This window comes from Hipposideros armiger, unplaced genomic scaffold (genome assembly GCF_001890085.2).
Source record: "Hipposideros armiger isolate ML-2016 unplaced genomic scaffold, ASM189008v1 scaffold_158, whole genome shotgun sequence".
NCBI lineage: Eukaryota > Metazoa > Chordata > Mammalia > Chiroptera > Hipposideridae > Hipposideros > Hipposideros armiger.
The window spans coordinates 813,818-838,460 of NW_017731508.1; the positions used below are offsets into that span (position 1 = coordinate 813,818).

Here is a 24,643-nt window from a genome sequence, read left to right on the forward strand (position 1 = left end):
ATTTCTTTGCAAACATTGACTTTCATGAAAACTGTCATTTCTGACTTCAACCATTTTTAAAAAGCTATTTTTTTACCCATGGAAAAGTTTGTGCCCAAACAATTTTCTTACAACCTCTCCTATCTAGCTGAAGACCTTCATTCTTCCCAGCATTTAAGTGTAGTTCTTGTGTTGGACTTGACGTCAGTTCAGTGATAGATCAAACACATAAACCAGTTTTCTTCTTCATTGATTTTGATATCAGAAATCTCATCCCACTCATTTCTATCTTCATTTTTTAGAAGATTAAAGTTGGGAACCATTTTAATTTTAAAAACAGGACATTTTTGGTATTCAGTGAGGGTCACTCTAAAATTCACTGGTGACCTTTCCTGATCTTTCTGTTTCAACATGTTGCCATGTATTTCAGGTAATAGCCTCAAAATTAATATTGCTTTCATCCTCTGATATCTTCCCCCTAATTTGTTAATCCTTAGTACTCCCTTATGCATTAAAGAGAACTGCATTTTATTATTTTTAAATGTATCTCAGAGATGACAATTCTTAACATAATCTTTAAATAAACTTCAATATCCCCCATCTTCCCCTCCACCCCCCAAAAAAAGAAAATCAGTACTTTCAGAGCACACATTTCCCAAAATTAGAGGTTCTGTTAACATGCTGTTCTTGATGTACCATCCTCGTTTTTTCCATCATCTACTGCCCTAGAGATTCTGATTGGGTTTGTCTGAGGTAAGGCCTGGGTGCTGGGATTTTTTTTTTTTTTTTAGCTACTCATTTAGTTCTAAGGTGCACCCATGGTTGAGAGCCACTGAGAAAGAATAAAGGAATACACTTCCATAGCAAGGCTACTGTTTTCCTGTGACACTAATTTTTAGTTAAAATCAAAGTCAAGAGTGTAGCTAAATGTCTGTCTATTCTTGTCACTCAAAAGTTCCTATGACCCTGGGGCACAATGAATCCTCTCTCTGTCTCCCACCACCACTCCTAGAAGGAAGCTTCACGGACAGTCCCACTGGAGAATTTTAGTGGCAGTCATGCAGCTAACGTGAGGAGCCTATTCACAGTTCCTTAGAATTAGATGAGGGAAGTAAGCCTATGTGCAGCCTAGCTGGTCCCTTGGGCCTCCTGCTGGCCCGTTGGCAGGGCATGGAGCCCCAGCTCCCTCAGTTTCATGACCTTTCACTTCATCCAAGTGCCCCCACCCAGGTGACTCAGCTTCCAAACACCCACTCAGATGCTCCCCTATCGCAGCCCCTCTTTCCCCTACATCTCAGGATTTTATTCTATTGTCCTGGGCCCACAAATCATCTAAATGCTTTAGAAAGTCCAATATTGCAGCAGATTATAACTGAATAACTCAGTAAGCACGTCAATAAAACGTCACAAAAGATTAAAAGCAAGAAAGTGAAATATCACGGTGTGAGCATGATTTCTGATGATAAAATGCACAGGATAACCTAGATTACGTGCATACAAGTATGCATCCTTGCGTCCTTGCTGGCTTTCCCCACGCGTGGGGTTGTTCCAGCTAGGCAAAACAATGTCTGCTCCATGGCATGGCAACTGCAGTGACCATCCCCAGGCATTCTGTCTCTCTCATGAGTCCAGGGTTTCTCAGTCTCAACACTACTGACTTCCTGGACCAGATCATTTTACGTGGGGGGACTGTATTATGCATTATATGATGTTTAGCAGCACTACTGGCCCCTTCCCAGTAAATTCAAGTAGTTCCCCCAATTTGGACAACCCAAAAGTCCCAAGACCGCCAAATGTCCTTTGAAACTGCAGGTGAGGCAAGTTGTCCCTCTGTGAGAACCACTGGTTTAGTCTGAAGATACTTTGTGTCTCCTTGGCATTACTTAATAATACATTTTTTTGTTTCAGTATCAAATGAAATTTGAAATGACAGGATTAAAAAGAAACATCAAAATGGGATTTTACAAAATCAGTATCCTAAAAGAAAAATTTTTAACTATCATTTTTTTAATGGTAAACACTTGATGGTAAACTTTACATGGTTAGTCAAAGAAATATATGTCTGCTCTGTAGTTTACCGTTTCAAGTAAGAAATTTTTATATTATGTCACTCTTTAAAGCTTACGGCAAAGGGCTCAGATAAAATAACTTCAATCATAAATGAAAGATTTCACATCTTTAAGTGCACTTCTAAGCAACTTTCACATTGTTTAAATCCAAATTTTCATCGGCTCCATTAAAATATGACCTAATTTATGAAAAATATTTTTGTTGCAGAAACTCAAAAGCTTTATAATGAAAATTGGAAGAAAATGTTTTATTAAGTTTGATTTGAATAACTCTTGAGAAGTTTCATCAACCAAGTTTTCTCAGTGTGTCTGAGAACAGACCTGTTCCCTATAGACAAGATTGATGCTGGCCTGAGTAAATTTGATTCAATTCTTAAAAATAAATGAGCAAAACAATAAAAACTTTTTATGAAATTTCTTAAACATAAAAGTAAACAAAGTTGTATAAGGAACCTCACATATCCATCATCCATCATCCAGTATTTTATCAACAGTTATCATCTCAATTCCAGTCTTGTTCCAGCTCTACTGTGTACTCCCCACCCCAACCTCCATCTGTCCTTATTGTCTTGAAGCAAATCAATTTGGTCTCTTCTTGATAGGGCCGACCAGGCACTACTCACTATGAGAAAGACAGCCACACTGTGTGTGAGCAGTAACACCAAACCTTTTTCTTCAAGGATGGCTCTCTGCTTAGGTGTTGCCACAGTCCTTTCACTGATCAACCTGAACTCTTAAACAGTTACTCTTAAGATATTTTTTCAAAATCTCGAGTTGAAATAGCAAAATATTTCAGGCCCAGAATATTGATATGAATGAGTATTTGTTCCTGTATAAATTTTTAAAAGAAAATATTTGCTGCTCAAAGTAAAAGACTTAAAGAATATTGCCAACTATGGTATTGTTACTGGTTTATGGGGAGTTGAATGTTGTCTGCAATTAGACCTTTGAACAGCAAATGTTAATGTCCTCTATTTCCTGGATTCAGTTAGGAGAGGTAAAATCATTGAATGGAAGACATGGTAGATTCCAATTGTTTTCCACAACTCATTCATTCTCATGTTCTCATATTCATTCATTCTCTCTCTCCCACTCCCTCCCTTCTCTCCCCTCCCCTCCCCCTTCTTCTGTCTCAGTAGTTTGAGCTGGGCACATGGCCACCCATCTAGACATCTAGAGAATGCATTTACCAGCAGCCTTGGCTAGGTATGGCCACGTGACTAAATTCTTAGCAATGGAACGTGGTTAGAAGCGATCTGCCTCACTTGCTTAAAAAAAAAAAATGCACTCCACTTCCTCTCCAATGGGAAAATGCAACAATGAATCTGGCTAATTTAAACCCAGAGATTGAAGGCACCTGGAGAAGATAGTAGAGCTGACCCACCAGCTAAGTTGCTAGATGACCTCCTAGCAGCCACCTAGGACCCCAGAGAAACAAGTAAGCCACTCTTATTTTGGGTCTCTGTTAAAGCACTTCCACCTCTACCCTAACCAATGCCAATGGAATCCTTCTTTCCAAAAGTACATCATTTTGCTATACTTCATTCTTATATCTTTAAAACATTGTTTTGGGGTTCTTGTTTAGTAGTTGCCCTGCAGTGTGTGGGATAAACTCCCACCCAAAACTGGTTTAGATGTGACAAAAATTATCACATCATGGGATTTTCTGGTGAGAATAGATAGAGCAGGTACAAGTCAGTCCAAATGGCAATAGTGAGACAGTTTGGTTGGTTTTAGCTTTTTTGTGGCCAGGGCCTGGGGTGAGAATTCCTACCTGCAGGGGCTAGCCCAGGTATGGGGGGGAAAGGGAAAGGTGAGGTGAAGCTTGAGAGTTGTCAGTGTTCAAACACCCAAAGTGTTTCCCTCTTTATCACGGTCCTGAAATATCTTAATGAGAAGTTGAGAACAAAACGGCAGAATAATCTTCAAATCAGAAATGGTTAAACTTTGATCATGGCAGCATTAATATTCTAAACACTAAGAAAATGTGTAAATCCATTTTGTGCTGTCACTGTTTCAAAATCTGAAAAATGTCATCTACCCATGGGTTAAGAAAGTTTGGAACAGCAAAGTCACTTTGTAATGGTACAAATTACAATGGTAAATTTTCTTATAATGTTTAAACCAATTTTAATCTCACCAAAAGAAGCCAGAAAAGAAGGGAATGAACTTTCAGTGACAAACTTTCAGTGAACAAAGCTGCCTTTCAAACTAGCAAAAAGTAAAGTAACATGCCATTAGCAGAAGACTAATCATGCCTTTGTATAATTGTGTTCCTTTCAATAAAGGCAAGTTATTAAATATATATCTAAAGGTGTTTAATGCTAATATCCTTAGAAAACTTATAAGGTAACTTACAAATTAAAAAAAATCTCTTGTCAGACTACATGTCACCATACTCAGAAAGGATTAGAACAATTATGCAAATAAAATTCTAGAAATAGCTCTGTGTATCCCATAATTCCTCAAGTAGATATGCAAATTAAGCTGATCATGACTGTGGGTTAAAATAATTACACATGGTGCAGTTACACTCTTTATATCACTCTGCAGAATAAATACCTGTGATGGGGTTTTTTCCCTCTCTCTCTTCTTCATCGTCTTCTATCAAGCACATTGCCACACAAATTGGTCACTACTCAGGAAATATGTGGAGAAAATATATGGAAGAACAAAAGGGGAAAAAAATGTTAAATAAGAAAGGCAAGGAAAAGTTTCTTCTTATGCATTTAAAATTTTGTGATCTCTAGAGAACTTTTTAATATGGCGTGTATTAAGTCAGCATTGAAACTTCAATAACTTTTGAAAGCCTTTTGAAATTACAGCACATCTGTATCTTTAAGAAAATGAAACCAATTATTGTACTCTCCAGGTTCCAATATAGGTTCTAACCCAAAAACAATGTGTACTTCTCAGATATCACACCCTGGGAGAAAATAAGATTTCCATTCTAGAAAGCTACACAGACTGGCACAATTCAGGTAATATAAATATCAGGGGGCCAGCTGAGCAGCGTGTTGGTTAGGAGTTGGCTTGGGATGCCAGCTCTGAGCGGCAGGGCCCCAGTTCGGATCCCACATGAGGGCCAGTGATGCTGCACCCTGTACAGCTAAGATGGTGAACGACAGTTCGACCTGGAGCTGGGCTGCCGTGAGTCACCGGTGATGGTGTAGGCTGCAGTGGGGCTGGCTGTCAGCAAGCATGAGCCGCTGTGAGTGGCCGTCCAGTGGCTGGCGAGCGACTGCCTCACCCAGGAAGAGCGCAATGATAATACCAACATGGGCCAGTGAAGCGACGTCCTCCACAACTAGACTGAAGAACAAAAGGACAGCAACTTCTCTGTTCCCGTTCCCCGATTCCCCAATAAAATCTTTAAAAATAATAATAAATAAATAAATAAATAAATAAATAAATAAATAAATAAATCAGGGAAAATTTTAAATTTGTATTCTTTTCCAACAGTTTACATGGTCTCTACCTAGCGTAGCCTGGCCACTTAGAACTTAATTTATAAATGACTAAATTATTCCTCCTAGAAGCCAAGTAATACTAGCTTTAATTTACCTGGTTCCTTAATGTTATTAAGAAATAAGAGTATTGCATTTATGTCTTGACATTGCAATTTAAAACATTTTTGCATGTTTTCTGTGTGTAATTGGAAGTAACTTGGAGATTTCAGGCTTTCAGATACAAGTTTCAAGCTGTTTATTTCTCATAAATGCCTGCAACCACAGGGTGGGTTGAGTCTTTCCCCCTTTTTAAGCACAAAATACCATTTTCTGCAGTGTAAACCTGCTGCTCCTCCCTCCTTTGGGAGGGGAGGGAGTGGTCTTCTTGAGGCCTACCTGTTTGATTTCTATGCAGTTCTGACATTTCTAATCAATAATGTCTCTGCTGGCTCTTTTTGAACAAGACTACACATAGCAAACTTTCTCCATTAAAATGACAACATTCCCTTTGGTACTTGAGCATTCAGATAGAGTTGGAACAGAAACTTTGAAGGGAAAATGATGTGGTTTTATTTCACTTAGAGGAATTTATTTCAAAACAGACTCTGGAGTGAGGACAGTGGGGGAGTCAGAAAGAAATGTAAGGACCAGGGGAGGGGGAGATGGAGCCCCATCTGGTTTCCAGTTTTCCTCAGCTGGGTAAGCAGAGATGGAATTCTAAGGGGCCTTTTCAGACAATCGATTATGGTGTCTGATCTCGTTACCTCCAGCTGTTTATCTAGCTCCCTCTTTTGGTATCTGCCATGCCCTTCCTTGCGTTATGGTGTTGGGCACATTTACCAAGTTACCCTGATTAGCTTGGTAACTCATTAGCAAGATAATTGGACCTTCCTATTTCTGTGTCCCCTTGCACTGCCCAACAGAGGAACCGGCTGCTTCTTAGCTCGCAGTACCTATTGATTAGTTGGATTCATTCAGGTAGGTTTCCAGATTACTGTAACTAGATTTATGATATCAAAAAGCTTAAGCAAACACTGATCACAATTTTATAAAGTGCAATTAAACAGAACTGGCCTAGTAATGGGTATCTTTTTAATCTTCCAGATTTATTTCAATCTAAGAAATCAAGTCAAATCTTATTATTTTTCCAGAGCTGGGTTAATTTAACAGTTAACAGCAGGCTGAATGATCTAATAGTTGGAAAAAGTGAATTTAATAAGTCTAATTTTTAACCATTTGTGAATACACTTATAGAATATCAAGCATACCTACCAAAAAAGTGGAGGGGATGGAGCAGTTTTAAGTAATGTTGTGGTTAATTGTTGCTTCAAATAACAGGTTCCCTGAATACTAGTTCCTGAAGCAATAGTAGTTTTTATTTCAAGACCAAAAGCTTAGAGATATGGGGTTGCATGTTTGGTTAAGTAGTTCAACAACGTTAAAATAGGTGTCTGCTCTTTTTATCTTTCTGGTCTGCTAACTTCACTGTGTTGACAGCATCTTTTCTCATAGTTGCAAGATAGCTGCTGTGGCTCCAACCATCAATCACATCCTCACCAAAAACATCCCAAAAGGAAGGCAGGGTGAGTGCCAAAGGGACCTCTTCATTGGCTGGGTTAGAGCCCAAAAGCCTTGTACAAATTGGAAAAAAAGCATAACGAACCCCTTGGACTCAGATCAAGTTTGTTTTTTTCTCCTATTTCCTCCAGAAGCAGCTAATAAACAGTACAAAAGATATTGATATGGATGTAAAATGTGGGTGGGTGGAGATGCCATATTTCCCCATGTATAAAATGCACCCTTTTTCAAAAAATTTGGGGTCTAAAAACTGGGTGCGTCTTACACAATGGTTGTATGAGCGCAAAAACAAGCATGAAAAAAGTGGGAAATGCAAGTTAAAAAAATCCATAACCAAAAAAAAAAAAATCCATAACAACTGTATAAGATGCACCCAGTTTTTAGATCCCAAATTTTTCGAAAAAGGGTGTGTCTTATACATGGGGAAATACGGTAGTTTCCCATTACCTCCTTTGCACCTCACAGAAGGAATCCTGAAGTTGTCATCTTGGCAGGTCATGTAGAGTGACACATCTGACCAGTGAAAGGAGAACACTATTTAGGGTCCACTGTACTTTATAACCCCAGCCACTTCAGTGCACAACTTAAAATGCTGCTAGGACAATAAGTCCGCTACTCAGTCCACCATGGCACCTGGATCTAATGACGAAGTTTGGAGCCTTGAAAGTTTTGCAGGGCCTTCACTGAGACAATCCTTCCTCTCTGTAGAGGATAGTTCACCCTTTAAGTCTAGGGCTCAGCTCTGGATGCTTAACAGCAGCTGAGGTGGGAAAAAGAGAGTGAGGACTTTGGACACAAGAAACAACACGTGCAGAGGGATGTTGGTGTGACACAGTGTGGTCTATTTGGGGTGCTGCCAGTGACCTGGAGACTAGAGTGCAGGACCTGAGAAGGGAGTCGGTGAAGGTGAGATTGCAGAGGGAGCCAGGATCCAACGACATGCACCAGGATTCATGGAGGCAGACATGTGCCTCATGAGAGTCTAGAGGAGGGGTAACTGGGCCCAGAAGGGCTTCCAGGAGTCTTGGATGTGAGTCTAGTACAGACACGATGTTCGGCCAGGACCCAGGGCTATGGCTGTACAGACTAGTAGGTCCACGCCATCTCAGTTATTAAATACTGTGAACATTGCCTCTGCTCTGTTAGTGAGGGATCCCCTGGCCGCGAGGGAGCACGGGCTTTCCAGGGAGAGCTGATGCAAAGGCAATCAGGGACGAGTGGGAGGGAAGCACAATGGGAACCTGAGGCCAGGGCGGTGGCGGGCCCAACCCAAAGGCTTTCGGTGGCAGGCAAAGACTGTCCCACTCATCCTGTAGACGTCAGAAAGCCAGCAAGGGGTAGACCCAACCCCTCCAGCTCAATGGTGCACTGGTACAAGAGCCCTGACTCAGCCCTCTGACCCAGGACCCTGTCACCTCGTAGAGGCAGGGCACTTGAGAATGGAGAAGCCTGATGGTGAGACCAAGACTTGACAGAAATAATTGTCATTTTATTTCTTTTTTAAAAAAGAGAGAAGGTGGGGGAAGAAGGAAATGAAGAAAGCAAAGGGAGGAAGGGAAGAAGGGAGTAAGAGAGGGAGCAAAGAAAGAAAAGGAGAAAGGGAAAAGTAGAAACCAATGTGGAAAAAGGACAAGATTTGGCAAGGCTGAATAGTGGGTGCAGAGGTTTTTACTTATCACTGTGGCTATTGATTTGTTATATGCTTTTCCACTTTGCTTGACATATTTCATTTTTTAAAAAATGAACATGGTTAGGTGGAAATGTAAATAGATATGATCTTTTCAAAAAATATTTAATGTAAGATATCAAAAGATCCCAAAATGCTCATTTTTGACCCAATAATTTCATGCCAGGACATGCATAGATTTATATACAAGAAATCTATTTTCAATGCCTCAAGTATAGTGACCCTGGTTGGAGTGTGCTAAATTAGCTTCCCAAATAAACAAAGTGAGCTATTTTAGTGGAAGCCTTCTCCAGTACATTGTATCTGTCCTGGTAAGATGCACAGAGTATTCTAAAACATAATGAACCTTTTCTCAATGATTTCCTTATTAATACAATTAACAAAGTACACATTAATAGATTCATTGATTCAAGAAGCTGTTGAAGTGTGGGGGGCTTTTTGTGTCCCCCCCCCCAAACACACTATTTTCCTGGACAGCTAGTTTCCTCTGCCTCTTATAGTTCTTCTTTCCTTTTCCTTTGCAGTTGGCTGTCATTTTTCATTACTCTTTACCTCAACTTTCATTAGAAATCACCCGTCTAATCAGAATAAAACAAGACAAAACCAGATAACCAAGTTTGTATATATGGCGTCTAAAGTAAGTTATGTCTGAACAAAGGCCTGGAGTTATGCCTCCAGCCACCTGGGGAACTTGCTAAAAATGCTCTTTCCTGGGTCCCACCTCAAGCCCTCCTAATAAGAATCTCTGAACCTTGCAAGCACTTCAGATAATTCTTACAAATGTAAATATTTGAGAATCACTTGCTTGTGGATTCACCTATGAAAAAATGTCCATGAACTCAAGGCCATCTAGCACCAACAGGGTGTCTCCCCAGTGGGGCTGCTGACTCAGGCTGGAGCTGGTCGGGGGTTGGCCCTGATGGCTTGGTTCCTGTGCCATGCCCAGTGCTAAATATTCTGAATAGCAGTGGGCTTAGTGACTTGTTTTTTGAACTTGGATCACCTGGGTGGGTGGAGGGTTAGATGAGGAGAGACTTACTTCCTGGGCCTATCTTTAGGTTACCTGAGATTTCTCATGAGTGGTCCTTGGATAATCGACATCTACCTGGTCTTATGACCTGGAAAAAATAGGGTAATAGTTATGCATATTTTCCAAATATGAGACTGTCTGCACAAACTGATTGACTTTTAAAAATTAAAATCATGCTGACCATTTACCAGAGATAAATTGGCCACACCATCTTATTATGATATTCCTCTTGGACTAAACATTTAAAGTTTATATTATGTTCAACTAAAATACATTTCAATATATTTAGTACACATTTTAATTATTCTATCAAAATGATTACTTTGCTCACACTCATGTTTTATATGTTCATAAAAGTTTTAAAGCAGTATATATGTCTATAGCTTCTTCCCCTTAAAGAGATTTGCAGATTTTTACCTTGCATTTTAAGTTGACAAGCCTCCAAATATCTTAGATATGCTGATGATCAACTAAACAACATGCACTAAAAAGATAATAGAACATGAGTACCATGCTTAGACACCTTTAGTACCAGCAACAGTATTAGTATTAATAGTACTAATACACAGAGCCTCACACAACATAACATAGATAACAAACAAAAAAACACTACTCCAGAGTGAAAATACTGGTATATTTGTACAATGCAAAGAGAAATACAGATATAAATCCTCAAAACAGAAGGTACATTAATAAAAATGTAGCATTATAAGGAAAAATGATACAGTACTTGCAGAATTTAGTCTTCAATTTGATTACCATGTATCTAACAAAGAAACATTATTTAAAATTACAGTTCTCATTATTAATTTAAAATAACCATCAGTAGAATAGCACAGCTTAACCTAGCAAACATTTTAAGGAAACACTTTGTCTCCTAGAAGTAGAGTATCATTATATGCCATTCATTTATACCATGAACAAAAGAAGAACAATTTTCAAAGTGGAAATTAGTTTCATAAGACAGAATAAAACTGGGCTCCTCAAAGCACAAGCTGCTTCCATAAAATTATTTTAATTTTTATCGGCAAAAAATAGCTAAACAATTTTGATTTAGTACTCTGCTTCTCAGAGCCTCCCAATCCGTGAACCGCAATCAGTACATACAAAAACATGCAATACTGTTTTTTCTCCACACCATTACTAACCCAAACACTTTTTAACTCTTTTAAAAGTTACAATTGTACAGAAATGTTTCCAGTCGAGATTGGTGTACTGCAGACAGCAGGTGTTGCTGAGTATCATCTAGTAAAGTAACATAGGAAACAAGTCTTGTTACTGCTTAAAAAACTACTGCCTTGCTAGTCACTCCCATAGCTGCTCTTTAAATTCAGTATCAATACTGAACAAAGTTCTCAGTACTTTCAAAGAACCACAGCAACACAGCTGACCCCATGGCTGCCAATTCAGAGGGAACTTAAGACAATTCCTGCCCCCCCAACCCCCTCCAACAGAAGACCCTCAAGAAATTGAACTTGTGAAGACCTCCTAGGTTCCTCTACTTCACTGCAAAATGTAATGCCACTTGAGGTTGTCAAAAATAGCTTCTGTAGAAAACTGGCGGTGGTCTTTAGGAAACGTTGCATGAGTGAAATTAGTTTAACCTTTTATTAAAAAAAAAAGTAATAACATGGAATAAAAGACATCCGTATCAATACAAAGACTCCAGGCCTATTTTCAGGGTGAAAATATATTTGGGAGGACAATGAGCGGAGCTGGGGTGGCGCTGGAACATCGACACCCACCCCTCCCCACTAAAAGCAATCTGTACAATCCAAGTGCTTATCCACTTGGTCACTTTGAAGGCAGCTTAGACAATTTAAAAGGGGGTAGAGGGGGAAAAACGAAGTCACTGTCCAAGCCAAAGGGGAAGGCTGAGCTGGGGTGTAGGTGGCCGGAGAGCCCCTTATAAACCGATGCCTTTCAAGTCGCAGGGGAGGGTGGCTTGGGTAGTCTGGGGGCTTTGGCAGCAGGGGAACTGGGCCCTGAAGCAGTCCCTCAGCTCCCTGTTGAAGAGGAAGCACACGACTGGGTTGATGCCGGCCTGCGCGAAGGTCAGCCACACGGAGGCCGTCAGGTAGGCCTGGGGGACGGCGCCGGGCCGCACCAAGACCCGCAGGTAGCTGGCCACGACGTACGGCCCCCAGAGCAGCAGGAAGAGCAGCGTGATGGCGTAGAACATCTTGCACAGCCTCTTCTCCGTCTTGAACTCCTCCAGCACGAGGAGGCGGCGCGCGCCGCGGCCGGGCCCCGCAGGCCGGATGCCCACGAGCGCCGGCGGCGTGGGCCCGCGGCCGAAGCCCGCCGTCCAGTTGGCGGCCGCCTGGCCCGTGGCGCCTGGGCCGTGGAAAGTCCAGTCGTGGCTGACGGCGGGCACGAGGCGCGCGGGCCTCATCTTGCGGCGGTCGTGGATGAAGAACAGCAGGCGGAGGTAGACGAGGTGCGTGGCGCCCACGACCACGGCCAGCAGCAGCAGGAAGCCGAGCGCGCCGGGGGCGCCGTCGGGCCGCTGCTCCAGGGCGCACGGGGCGTCCTCGTCGTCGCCGCCGCCGTCCAGCACGGGCGGGAAGGCCGCGGCCAGCGCCAGCGCCCAGGCGGCGCACACCAGCATGGCGGCGCACGGCCAGCCGGCCAGGCGCTCGGCGTAGAAGCGGTGGTGCGCGATGGCCAGGTAGCGAGTAACGCCCACGCCGAGCAGCAGGAAGGCGGCGTGGAAGCAGAAGAGCGCTGCCAGGAAGGCCAGCAGCTTGCAGCCCAGGGCGCCCGGCGGCGTCCCCGCCGCGGCCGCCGCGCGCCGCGCCGCCAGCATGACGGCCGGGAGGCAGGCGAGCGCGCGCAGCCCGTCGGCCAGGCACAGGTCGAGCAGCAGGTAGTACGGGGCGCGGTGCAGGCTGCGCTCCCGCACGATCAGCAGCGCGAACAGCACGTTGCCGGCCAGGCTCACGCAGAGCAGCAGGCTGAGCGTGGCCAGCTTGAGGCCCAGCGCGGCCGCCTCGCCGCCGCCGCCGCCGCCGCCGCCGGCGCCGCTGCCGAGGAGCCCCCTCCCCTCCGCCGGAGCGCGCAGCGCGGCCGCCTCCCGGGCCGGGCCGGGCTGGGCTGGGGCGCCGCCGCGGCAGCTGCGGGGCTGGGAGGCGGCCGGGAGGGATGCAGGGCCCAGGACGCGAGGTGGTGACAAGCCGCGTTTGGCCCCAGGTAACGGGGGTCCGGCGGCGGCGCCCGGCGCCCGCGCTGGGGTCACGATGGCCGTACGCTGGGGGGGAGGGGAGGAAGGCGGGTTGCTTGGGATAGCAGGGTCGGGAGGCCTCCGGGGACAGGAATATCTGGGATGAGCCTTCTGCCCGGAAGCTAATAATAATGAACAGTAGTAATCACCATCGTCACAACCCTGTGACCGCTCATGCTCAGGTGAGCGCTGATGGGTGGCAGTGTCCTGGGGGCTTTACAAGCGTTATCTCGCTCAACGTTCACAATAACTGCGAAGTTGGTTCTAATCTTAATCCAGTTTGTACCTGAGGAAGCAGAGGCTTGCAGGTCAGGGGAGTTGAGAGCCGGTAAACGGTGGAGCTGGGATTCACATCTCTCCAGGTCTGATTTCCAGGGCTGGGTTCACGGCAACTGTACAGCAGGCCCTGATCCCCGCCTCACCGTGGTCCCAGGAAAGACATATGTCAGGGAAAAGAAATTCAGCATTTTCTCTTAAGTGTCTTGGAAGGTGAACCCCATGACACCTTCTTCCCAGGGTGTCTATTTTCTGGGTAAGCCTGAAAGGGCAGCCCCTGTTTCTGAGCCTCAGACACACTAAGTTCTCTTAAGTCCCTGCACCTGCGGTTCCCCCTGCCTGGCCCAGCCTCACAGCAGGCTCCCCATCCTTTGGGCCATCCTACTGACCATCCGTCTATCTTACTCTCTATCACTGTCCATTCATTTCCTTCCCAGCGCTTTTTATCATTACATATTTTAATTTCTTTTAAAAATCTTATTCTTCCAACTAGTCTCTAAGCTGCATGTAGGCAAGGGACCATGTCTGTTTTTTTGTACCACTATCCCAAGTGCCTAGCACAGAAAAGCCAAAATTAAGGAATATGTTGTTTCCAGGTACATTCACTTTTTTTCTCTCATGCAGAACATTATTTATTTCCTACCTACTATGTGCATGGAGGACATTTCGGTGGGCATTTCCAGGGCAACACAAATCATAGAAAGCCTGAATCATCAGGAATGTAAACTTGAGTCTGGAGGCAGTGAGGAGGACCTGAAGATTTTGGAGGAGAATGACATGATGAGAGCTGTTCAGCAAGATTGTTTTGGCAGTAGCATTTAAGAGGAATCACAGCAGAGCCTGGAAGTGTAGCCTAGAGCCTCAGACTTCAGTGTGCGTGGAAATCAGTGGGGATGCTGTGAAAATGCAGATTCTGATTCAGTAATCTGGAACGAAGGCAAAGATTCTGCATTTTTAGTAAGTTCCTAGGTGACACAAATGGTGGTGGTCCACAGATCACACTTTGAGCAAGGACCTGGAAGACAGTGTACCCCTAAGTGGCCAGGGGCAAGTGGCTGACCAGACAGGTTTGCAAGTGTTTATTGACAGAAAAGAGGGTATTTTGGTTATGAATAATTTTGATAATAGTAACTGAAAATGTACCTAAGTTTATTTTCCTCATGAAATAAGAAGCCTGGATGTCAGTGATTGCCAATAATGAATTATTGGCTCAAGACTGAGTCTCTGAAAGTCTTTAAGCCCTTCCCTCATGATCAATAGGCTGCTGACACCTCAGCCGTTGCTTATGCATTCCAGGCAGAAAGAAGGAAATGAAGAGCAAAAGTGTTCCTTCCAGCCAAGTAGGTCCCTTTGAAGGGCTTTTTTTTTTCTTTTCCTGAGGGGCTTTTAAGAAGTCCTACATTATAACAAGCAGTTATATGTCATTGGCCACCACTATCAGGAAAGGGAGGTTGGAAAATGGTTTCTTCTTTAAAAAAAACCAGACATGTAGCAATAGCGAGTGAGACCCTGCCTTGATGTGGACTATTTCTGCCCAGGGAAGGGATGCCATCTAATGACCCACACAAAGACCCCAACTCCGGTTCCTGTGTGATAATGTTGATGGCACCCACCAGTCACTGCGCCCTTCCTGTGTGCTACACTGTGCTGGATCCCTGACGTGTTATCTCATTTCATCATTGTAAGGGCCATCTGTAGGAGGTACTGTTACAGTCGCCATTTTACAGATGGGACACATAGGTTAAGTAATTTGTTCAGGCTTTCACTTCACCACAAGTAAATGTGAGAACTGGGATTGCAAGGCAGAAAGTCTGGCCCTAGAGCCCACACTCATAATTACCATACATAGTGCCTCTCTTTCATAACTGCAAAAATTTACTGAGTTTCTAAAAACAGCACACAAACAAAAATTACTGATGTTTATGTTCACAGAATTATAATCCCTTCAGAGAGGGAAGGATTTTCAAAAACCGTCTAATCTAACACTTTTATAAACAGCGCGATTCATTAATTGCTGAGTGGGAAGTAGAAGTCAAGTTTTGCCACTCTGAGGTCAGTACCCTTCCCACTTAGTTGAAATAATATTATTCTAATGAACACATGACATTGGACAAGTCAACCACTTGGAATCTGAAATGTTCCCATTTACAAAATGGGACATTGGACCAAATGATTTCTGAGTGTCCTCAGCTCTGACGTTCAGATTGTATATGAGAAAATGTAAGTTAGATGGTTCTATAACCCCATATGGGGAGAGATTTATTCTTTAGACAAGGACACAGAGAAGAGATGGTGGGCCCTTATAATTGAACCTTCTCTGTGCTTTCTACTTCTCTCTACGGCTCAATATGTTTCTCTTTGGTATTTGAGATTTGGTTTGGTCGTTTACCCGGTATCAAATAGCAGAAGTAGCAACAGAAAATGTATAAATCATGGCTCTCAGAGCATTTATATGCCTACTTCTTTTATGCTCAACATTTGTTCAGTAGATTAGTACTTAAGGAAAAACTATTAACATTTATTTCATTGCCAGAATCAACTTATTTTCCTTTTATTGTTTCTAGGAAGCTTCAGACAAGAATTTAAACAGTTTCTTAGGCTCCAAGTTAAGCGCTTGCACCTCAAAGCAAAACAGCTCTGAGATTTTTCCCTATAAGAAAAATTTCCACTTTGCTTATAACCAAATTCTTCCTTTTGCATGTAGATAGAAAAGTTGCGATTTCCCCCCGAAACAGACATGTCACTTCTTTGCTGAACATATAGAGTGTGAGAATGGTAACAAAAATCCAGACTATTCAGAGGAACTGAATGACACACCTTGACAGATACAGCAAGGCTGTGAGTCCCAGCATGGTGGGAGCCAGTGTGGCCGATGTCTCTTGGCCAGTCATCTGCCAATGCACACAAAGTTAGAGAAGGTTGGTTTGACTTAACCCCATCCCAGCTCTCAGAAAACATGAGCCACAGTCTGTGTCAAGTGGATGCCGGGTTATCAAAGGACAGCACTTGGACTGGCCTCTCATGGGAGGGAACCATTCCTTCAGGAATGAAAATGGACTTGGAATCACGTGTACCTTGGTTCATAACCAAGTCCCACCAATTACTAGTGTGCATCCTTAGCCAAGTCCCATGCCTCCTCTGAGCCTCTGAACCTCAAAGGCCTGTTGTGAGGAAGACTTCATTAAATATGACCCATGTACAGAGTGTGGCACAGGTGTGCACACAATGGTGTGTAATAAACGGCAGCAACAGTTACTCACATTTGCTCTTACCAGACTATAAATGCCTTGGCTGACCATGTCTTGATTGACTTTTATATTTCTCTCCCCAAATTAGCCTATCAGGAGGTCCTATACATAGTGGGTTCTCAATATTTGTGTGGCAGGTGTGAGTGTCAGTCCATAAAATGAAGCATGCAAGAAATATAACTGCTTTCTACAAACCCAGTTTCTCGCTCTGAGTTACCATTTTGTCTTGCTGGTGAGGGAAAAAAATGTGACCCTAGTGCTTCTTGGGTTTCATCATGGCCCCTTGCCTCTTCAAGACGTGACATAATTCCAGGGTATTGCCTAGACTGCACAGTACACAGTCATTCAAGACATGCCTGTATGTGTGTGTCGGGGGGTGGGTATCCCATCTAATATTTGGTCAGTTCTTACCATAGTATTCCTGTCCTTACAAGCCATTGTGGTTTAGTGATCCTTGGTTGTCTTGTGCCAGACTTAGGGTTGAGAATTGGGGCTGAAGATGTGTATGATACAGATACATCCACAGCCATTCCTCTCAGCAGTATGTCTGGGAAATGGGGTGCAAATCCCTTATCTCTCGGTACCCTTTTTTTCTTCTTCTGCCTTCTGTTCTGAGGACTCCCTAACTACTCAGGTAGAGGGGAAAACCAGTTCTTCCTTGTTTTTCTGGACAATATAATTGGCCAGTTCCCCTGGTCCTAGAATTTAGGTGTTTGGGAAAACAAAAGCCAGACAGCTACCTTACCATAAACCTTTCCTAGGCTAGGAAGCCTGGAGCCTGCTATCTGCTTGAGTATTGGGAAGGAAAGGTAAAAATAGAGGAAGAAAAATTATGAGTGCATATCTTAGAATATTTTTTTCTCTGCATATATTTGTTGACTGAATCATTGAATATCTTTATTTGTATGTGTATGGCATATCGTCACTTTAGTGAAAATTCTTTTAACTGTTGATTTTTTTCCACATGCAAAAGAATGAAGTTGGGCCTCTTCTCCAAACCATATACAAAACTCAACTCAAAATGGATCATAAACCTAAGAGTTAGCGTTAAAACAATACATATCTTGGAAGAAACATAGGAGTAAATCTTCATGACTTTAAATTAGGCAGCAGTTTCTTAGGTAAGACACCCAAAGGATAAGTAACAAAACAAAAATAGATAAATTGGATTTTATTAAAATTTTAAATGTTTGTGTTTCAAAGAACACCTTCAAGAAAGTGAAAAGACAGTCTATAGAATGGGGAAAAATATTTTCAGACTATAGTTCTGATGAGGGAGTTCTATCCAGGATATATAGAGAACTCTCATAACTCCACAATATAAAGACAAATAACCCAATTAAAAATTGGCCAAAGGATTTGAATGGGCATTTCTCTGAAAAGACATACAAGTGGCCAATAAACTCAAAGAAAGATGCTTAACATCATTGGTCATTAGGAAAATGAAAGTCAAAGGTATCACTTCACACCTACTAGGATGGCCGTTATCAAAAAGACAGAGAATTACAAATGTTGGTGATGATGTGGAGAAATTGGAACTCTCATACAATTCTGGATGGAATGTAAAATGATGCAGCTGCTTTGGAAAATAGTTTGGCAGTTCCTCAAAAAGTTAAAATGGAGTTCCCTATGACCTTGCATTTCCACCCCTGGATATGTACCCAAGAGAAATGAAAACATGTCCACACAAAAATTTTTACACAAATGTTCATAGCAGCCTTTTTCATAATAGCCCACAGGAGGAAACAACCCAAATGTCCATCAGTGGATGAATGGATAAACAAAACGTAATAAATCCATACAATAGAATATTAGTCAATCATCAGAAGACATGAAGTACTGTTAAATGCTACAACATAGATGAACCTTGAAAACATGCTAAGTGAAAGAACCGAAACACAAAAGACCACGTATTATACGATTCCATTTATCATAAATGCCCAGAATAGGCAAATCCATGCAGACAGAGAGTAGATGAGTAGTTGGCAGGGGCTGGCGAGTTGAGGGGGTTGGAGCGTGACTACTAATGGGTACTGGACTTGTTTGGGAATGATGAAAAGGGTCTAAAGTTCGGTAGTGCTAACAGGTATTACAATCAGGTATCTTCTGTGACCTTTGAGAGTGTCCTTATTAAAAGGTGAGTAGAGACCTGGAAAGCAGTGTCAGCTCCTTGTTCCCACTTCCTGAATGAACGCAGGCTTTTAAGGTGTGCATGCTTGTGCCCTTCCCCAGGGCTGGCCGCAGAAATAAGTCATGCCTTGCCATGAAGTTACATGTTGCACCTTTGCTCGGCTTCAGCATTTCATGCTTTGATGCTGAAGTGAACTTGGCAGAAGGGATTAAGAAATTCTTATTCAGTCAGTAGCTTTTTATGTGTATCGCAGTGTCTATCTGCTACAAAAACCATTGTTTTTTAGATCTGGTAATATACCGAGGTGTTTTGCATGCATTATCTAATTTACTCCTTCAGAACCCTGTACCCCCATTTCACAGATGAGGGACCTTGAGTCTTATATTAATTAGAGCAGCTAATTATATAGTCTGTGGTCACACAGCACAAAGTGGTAAAGCAAGGTTAAAAATCTATTCGGGCTGGCCAAGTGGTGCGGTTGGTTAAGAGCTGGCTTGGGATGCCAACTCTGAGCACCAGGGCCCCGGTTCGGATCCCACATGGGGGCCAGTGACACTGCCCTCTACAGCTAAGATGGTGAACAACAGCTCAACCTGGAGCTGGGCTGCTGTGAGTCAACGGCGATGGCGTAGGCTGCAGTGGGGCTGGCTGGCAGCTGGCGTGCGCTTTCGTGCGTGGCCATGAGCCACTGTGAGCGGCCATCCAATGGTCCGCGAGCGACTGCCCCACCCAGGAAGAGCGCAATGATAATACCAACATGGGCCAGTGAAGCGACGTCCTCCACAACTAGATTGAAGAACTAAAGGACAGCAACTTATCTGTTCCCCTCCCCCAATTCCCCAATGAAATCTTAAAAAAAATAAAAAATAAAGTATTTGTAATGTTTAAGAGAATTTGACATAGGAGAAAATGTGACAAATTTGTCCTGTAAATGTAAGTCTTCCAACATAAAGTGAAAAAAGAAATCTAGTCCGTCTAGTCTGAAAGCCTGAATTCTTAATAAATGCATATAGGGCTGTGTTGACTAATATATAATAGAGGGAAAACCCATCAATATCTTATAGATATTAAACTGGGGGTTGTATCACCTGATACAGAATTGAGAAAAACCATGGTGCTGTAGGCAGTATTTTAATCGCCTGAATATGAATATTTCCAATATTGAAAACAAACAAAAATGTACACTAGTATGTTATCATCATTTTAAAATCTCATTTTTTAAATTTTCTGTAATAATTTTTTTCAAAGAGTTATAGCCATGACTCCAAGTGAGAAAAAACCTTAAGTTTTATGTGGTCACCCTCTTTTCCATTATATTTAATAGCTGTTTAATCTCCCTCTAGTGGTTAAATCCCGTTGTGATCCTAAATGTTGCTTTTAAAGATTGAATACTGCCACCAGGATGAGGGTGCTACTGCCATGAGAGCAGCAGATTATAGGATCAAACCTGTTTCTTTAATGTTCTCTTCCCATGTATGGAATAGTGCTGTGAATATTATATATCAGAGCTGCTACTGCTAAAATTCTCTACACCTCCCTCCTCTTTTAGAGAAAAGTCAAATAGTGCATTGACTGCTGTTGCTGTTATTTTCTATCGTTAGAGAATTACAGAGACTATTTTTTAAGACACAGATTTTGGGGGGGTACATCCTTATTAAATGCTCTAAGCTATGGAACTGAGGCCCACAAGACACATCTTTTGAGATGTACCACTGTTTTTTTCATTTTCTATTTTACCTATTATCCAATGACTTTCTTATAACAAAAAGTAAAAGTGTAACTCTAAAACACCCACCCTCTATATACCCACACATCCCACACACGTATGAATTCTTCCTTTCCCTCCTACCACCCAGTTTTGCATTGGGTTCTGATTTAGATGAGGTTGAGGCTCTTTCATTGGGCAGAATTATTACAATTGTTGGGGAGAGTATCTGTAAGAATAAAATAAGTCTTACCTTAGAGACAAGCCAGACAGGTTTTTATGGTGAAACAAGAAACATAAAAGGCATGACTTTGGCACATTTCTCCTTAGATTTCCATAATTCCGAGGAGGTCTGAGTTCAGCATCACAGACATTTTGGTGGAAAGGCTACATTTCTCAGACACCCCCCTGCTGCCACCCTAAAAGGCATAGAACTAGTTTAATGAGTTAAAGTTGGTATCAAGTACTCAGCATCAGTGAGGGGTGGGAATGTACAATTCCACACTGTACAGTATAGTTCACAGCTGACTCATAGAACTACATTTTGTAAATTATGCAACTGTTTTATTTTCCTTAGAACTAATGATTTCCGTTTTTTTCCCCCCTTAAAGTGACATGTATCTCACTTGATCTCAGATTTTCTGGCAGAATCATACAGCATCACTCAATACAGCCAAATTCATTATCCATTCTATTGGTTGTGTTTTTGTCCTTGGAGACCTCTTTCCTGGAAGCTTTATTTTCTTACTTCAGTCCGGTGTGGGCAGCTGTCTGCACAGCCGATGCCCTAGCACTTCCCTTCCCCATCATGTTGGTCTCTTCTCTCCATTCCTACATCAGGTCTCTTGTATTCTGGAGCCTACATTTTTCTCTTTTTGGTTTTATTCTTTCATTTCATTTTTTTGGTGGTGTGTATACCTCAGTGGCTTCTGAGAAAGGTGCTTTGGAGCTAAATATTTTAATATTTTACATAGCTGGCAATGCCCTTATATTAGCTTCATAATTGATAGTTTGGGAATAGAATTTCTACTACATTGAAAATAATGACTAAGGATGTTGAGTGTCTTCTCATGTGCTTTTTTTGCCATATCTTATTTGCTGATGAATTTGTTCAACTTTTTGTCCATATATTTTCATTAAGTCATTTATTTCCTTATTGATTTTTAAGAGTTATTCATATGTGCTGAAAACCAGGTATTTTTCAGATATATGATTTGCAAATACTTTCTTCTAGTTTCTGGCTTGTCTTTTTATTATTTTAATAGTGACTTTTGAAGAGCAGAAGATTTTAATTTTGAAGTCTGGCTTATGAATTTGGATTATTTTATGAATCATGTGTTTGGTATCACATGCAAGAAATTCTTGCCTAAACCTATGTTTTTTCCTAGAAGTTTTATTGTTTTAGGTTTTACATTTAGTTTTATGTTCCATGTTGAGTTAATTCTTATAAATGATGTGAGATGTGGATTGAGAACACACTTGTATGACTTGAATTTATTAAATGTATTGAGACTTGTTGTACAGACCAGATTATGGTCTATCTTGCTGAATGTTCCACGTGCACTTGAAAAGAATGTGTATCGTTTAGTTTTTGGGTAGAAAGTTTTACAAATGTCAATCAGGTCAAGTTGATTGATAGAGTTGTTAAAATATTTTATAGTCTTACTGATTTTCTGTCTACTTGTTCTATCAATTATTGAGAGAGGAGTGTTGAAGTCTCTGAGTATAACTATAGATTTGTCTATTTCTGTGTGTACTTCTAACAGTTTTTGCTTCATGTGTTTTGGAGATATGTTATCAGAAGCAAAAATGTTTAGAATTGTTAAGTCCTCTTGGTGAACTGACTCCTTTATATTACTAATTGAACTTCTTCATTTCTGGTAACATTGTTTGCTCTGCAATTTACTTAGTGTGATATTAATGTCGCTACTTGAACTTTCTTTGGATTAGAAGTAGCACAGTATGCCTTTTTCTACTTTTATTTAAAAAATTATTTTATGGTAGGATATGCTGATAAAACCAAGCTAAGGATCAATGTAACTTCTAATTTTGCTTACAACCTAAGCCTGGGATTTCAGGGTGTGTATATATGCGTATGTGTGCATGCGGTACGCTTGTGAATGTACACGGGTGTGTGGTTTTGAATGATTTCTCACAATTCTTTTGTTCTCTTAACAGTTTTTCCTCATATATTCCTGGTTCATACTAGATACTCAGTACATATTTTTTAAATTAAAAATTTTTTATGTACCACCTGCTGAAAGACAAGTAGACATCTATCCTTTTACTTTTAACTTACTTCTGCTTTATATTTAAAGTGTATTTCTTGTAGACAGCATTATTTTGGGGTCTTGTTATTTTATCCATTCTCACAATCACTAACTTTTAATTAGAGTAGACTGTTTACTTTTAATGTGAATATTAATATGGTAAGACTTCATTTGTTTTTTTACTTGCCCCACCTCCTCTTTGTTCCCTCTTCCCTATTTTTTTGTCTTCTTTTGGATTAACGAAATGTTTCTTATGATTTCTTTTCATCTCCTTTGTTGGATTATTAGCTATGATTCTTTGCTGTGTTATTTTAGTGTTTTACATAGGGTTTATCGAATAATCTTTAATTTATCACAGCCTGTCTTCAGTGGCTGTTATGCCTCTTCACATACTCGTATAGTATAAAAACATATTGGCTTATTTTCATTTCTCCCTCCCAACCTTTGTGCTATTATCATCATACATTTTTCTTTGTTTATACTATAAACCCCATACTGCATTGTTACTATTTTTATTTAAACAGTTCATTGTCTTCGAAAGAGATTATGTTAAATATAAGAAAAGCTCTCATATATTTATCCATGTGATTACCATTTCTAGTACTCTTCATTCCTTTCCATAGATCTCAATTCCCTTCTGCTTTCATTTTCCTGTTTCTTGAAGGACTTCATGTGACATTTCTTGTATCATGGATTTGCTGGTGATAGATACTTTCAGTTTTGGCATGCCTAAGAGTGTCTTTATTCTTTTTTGTTTGTTTATTGATATTAGCTTTTTAAAAAAAATTCCATTGATTTCTGTTCTTAATCTTTATTTTTTTCCCTTCATTTTTCTTGCTTTGGGTTTACTTTGCTGTTCTCTCTCTAGGTTATTGATGTAGGATTTAGATTATTGATTTGAAACCTTCTTTTCTAATGTAAACATTTAGTGCTATAAATTTCCTTCTCAGCAGTGTTTTAGCTGCATCTGACATATTTTCATTTATTGTATTTTAATTTTCATTCAGTTCTATGTATATTTAAATTTTCTTTGAGACTCCTCTTTAGCTTATGGATTATTTATATGTGTACTTTTCAATTTTCAAGCATTTGGAAGTTTTCCTGTTGTCTTTCTGTTATTGGTTTCTTTTAAGTTTGTTAAGGTTTGTTTTATGTTCAAGATGTAATCTATATTGGTGAATGTTCCAGGAGCATTTGATAAAATGTGCGCTCTGCTAATGTGCTGTGTGCATGTATTGGGTTGTCGGAAAAGTCATGATGCATTTTTGCAACGAAAAACAGAGAAAAAATACATCATGACTTTTCTGACAACCCAATATATACACAGAGGGTGCCAAAAAAATGTGTACACATTTTAAGAAAGGACAAAACTGTATTAAAATTATGCTGATGGTAACCACTTTGAGCACCTCTTTTAATTTCAGAAGTCAAACGTGACTTGTATTCATCTTTAGTCATCGGTATATATTATTACAATTTTAATATAGATTTTTCCTTTCAAAACCGTGTGCACGCACGTGTGTGTGAGTGAGTTACTTACTGTTGGTTGATTTTGCTTTTCATTTCTTCTATACCCTTGCTGATTTTCTGTCTAGCTGTTCTATCAATTGCTAACAGTGAGGTATTGAAGTTCCCAACTATAAACGTGGATCACCTATCTCCCTTTCACTCTATCAGAGTTTGCTTTGGTATGTTTTGAGGTTCTGTTGTATAATGCACGCATATTTGGGTTCATTATGTCTTCCTGGTGGTTTGATCCTTTCATCATTATGTAATGTCCTTCTTTGTCGCTAGTAAATTTTTCTCTGAAGTCTACTTTATCTGATATTATTAAACTCGTATTTGCCGGCGTATAAGACAACTGGGCGTATAAGACGACCCCCTAACATTTCCACTCAAAATACAGAGTTTGTTATATACTCGCCATATAAGACTACCCCCTCTTCCGCACACCTTCCACACACCAAATAAAAGGTAAAACAATATCAGATTTGATTT

The 24,643-nt window shown here is 41.1% G+C and overlaps 2 protein-coding genes across 3 annotated transcripts in view; one reads left to right on the forward strand and one right to left on the reverse strand.

Moving 5' to 3' along the window:
- Window positions 1-11,698: 11,698 nt before the first annotated feature.
- On the reverse strand, window positions 11,699-12,601 carry GPR27 (G protein-coupled receptor 27). The gene has a single exon (XM_019651313.1). The coding sequence runs from the start codon at window positions 12,599-12,601 to the stop codon at window positions 11,699-11,701; it is 903 nt and encodes a 300-aa protein (XP_019506858.1).
- The window catches only part of EIF4E3 (eukaryotic translation initiation factor 4E family member 3), a 78,791-nt gene continuing 66,250 nt past the window's right edge, over window positions 12,103-24,643 (forward strand). Inside the window, exon 1 of one of the 2 annotated variants that reach the window (XM_019651347.1) lies at window positions 12,103-12,232. Coding sequence is in view for 1 of the 2 variants with exons in the window: in XM_019651346.1 (XP_019506891.1) it covers window positions 12,600-12,661 (62 nt within the window). In the remaining variant the exon portion in view is untranslated. Of the gene's footprint in view, window positions 12,233-12,503; window positions 12,662-24,643 lie in introns of those variants that run through there. The other variant, XM_019651346.1, reaches the window with a different exon arrangement.

Coding starts and splice junctions, on each gene's coding strand:
- GPR27 (XM_019651313.1), bottom strand. CDS start 12,601: ATGCTGGCGGCGCGGCGCGCGGCGGCCGCGGCGGGGACGCCGCCGGGC.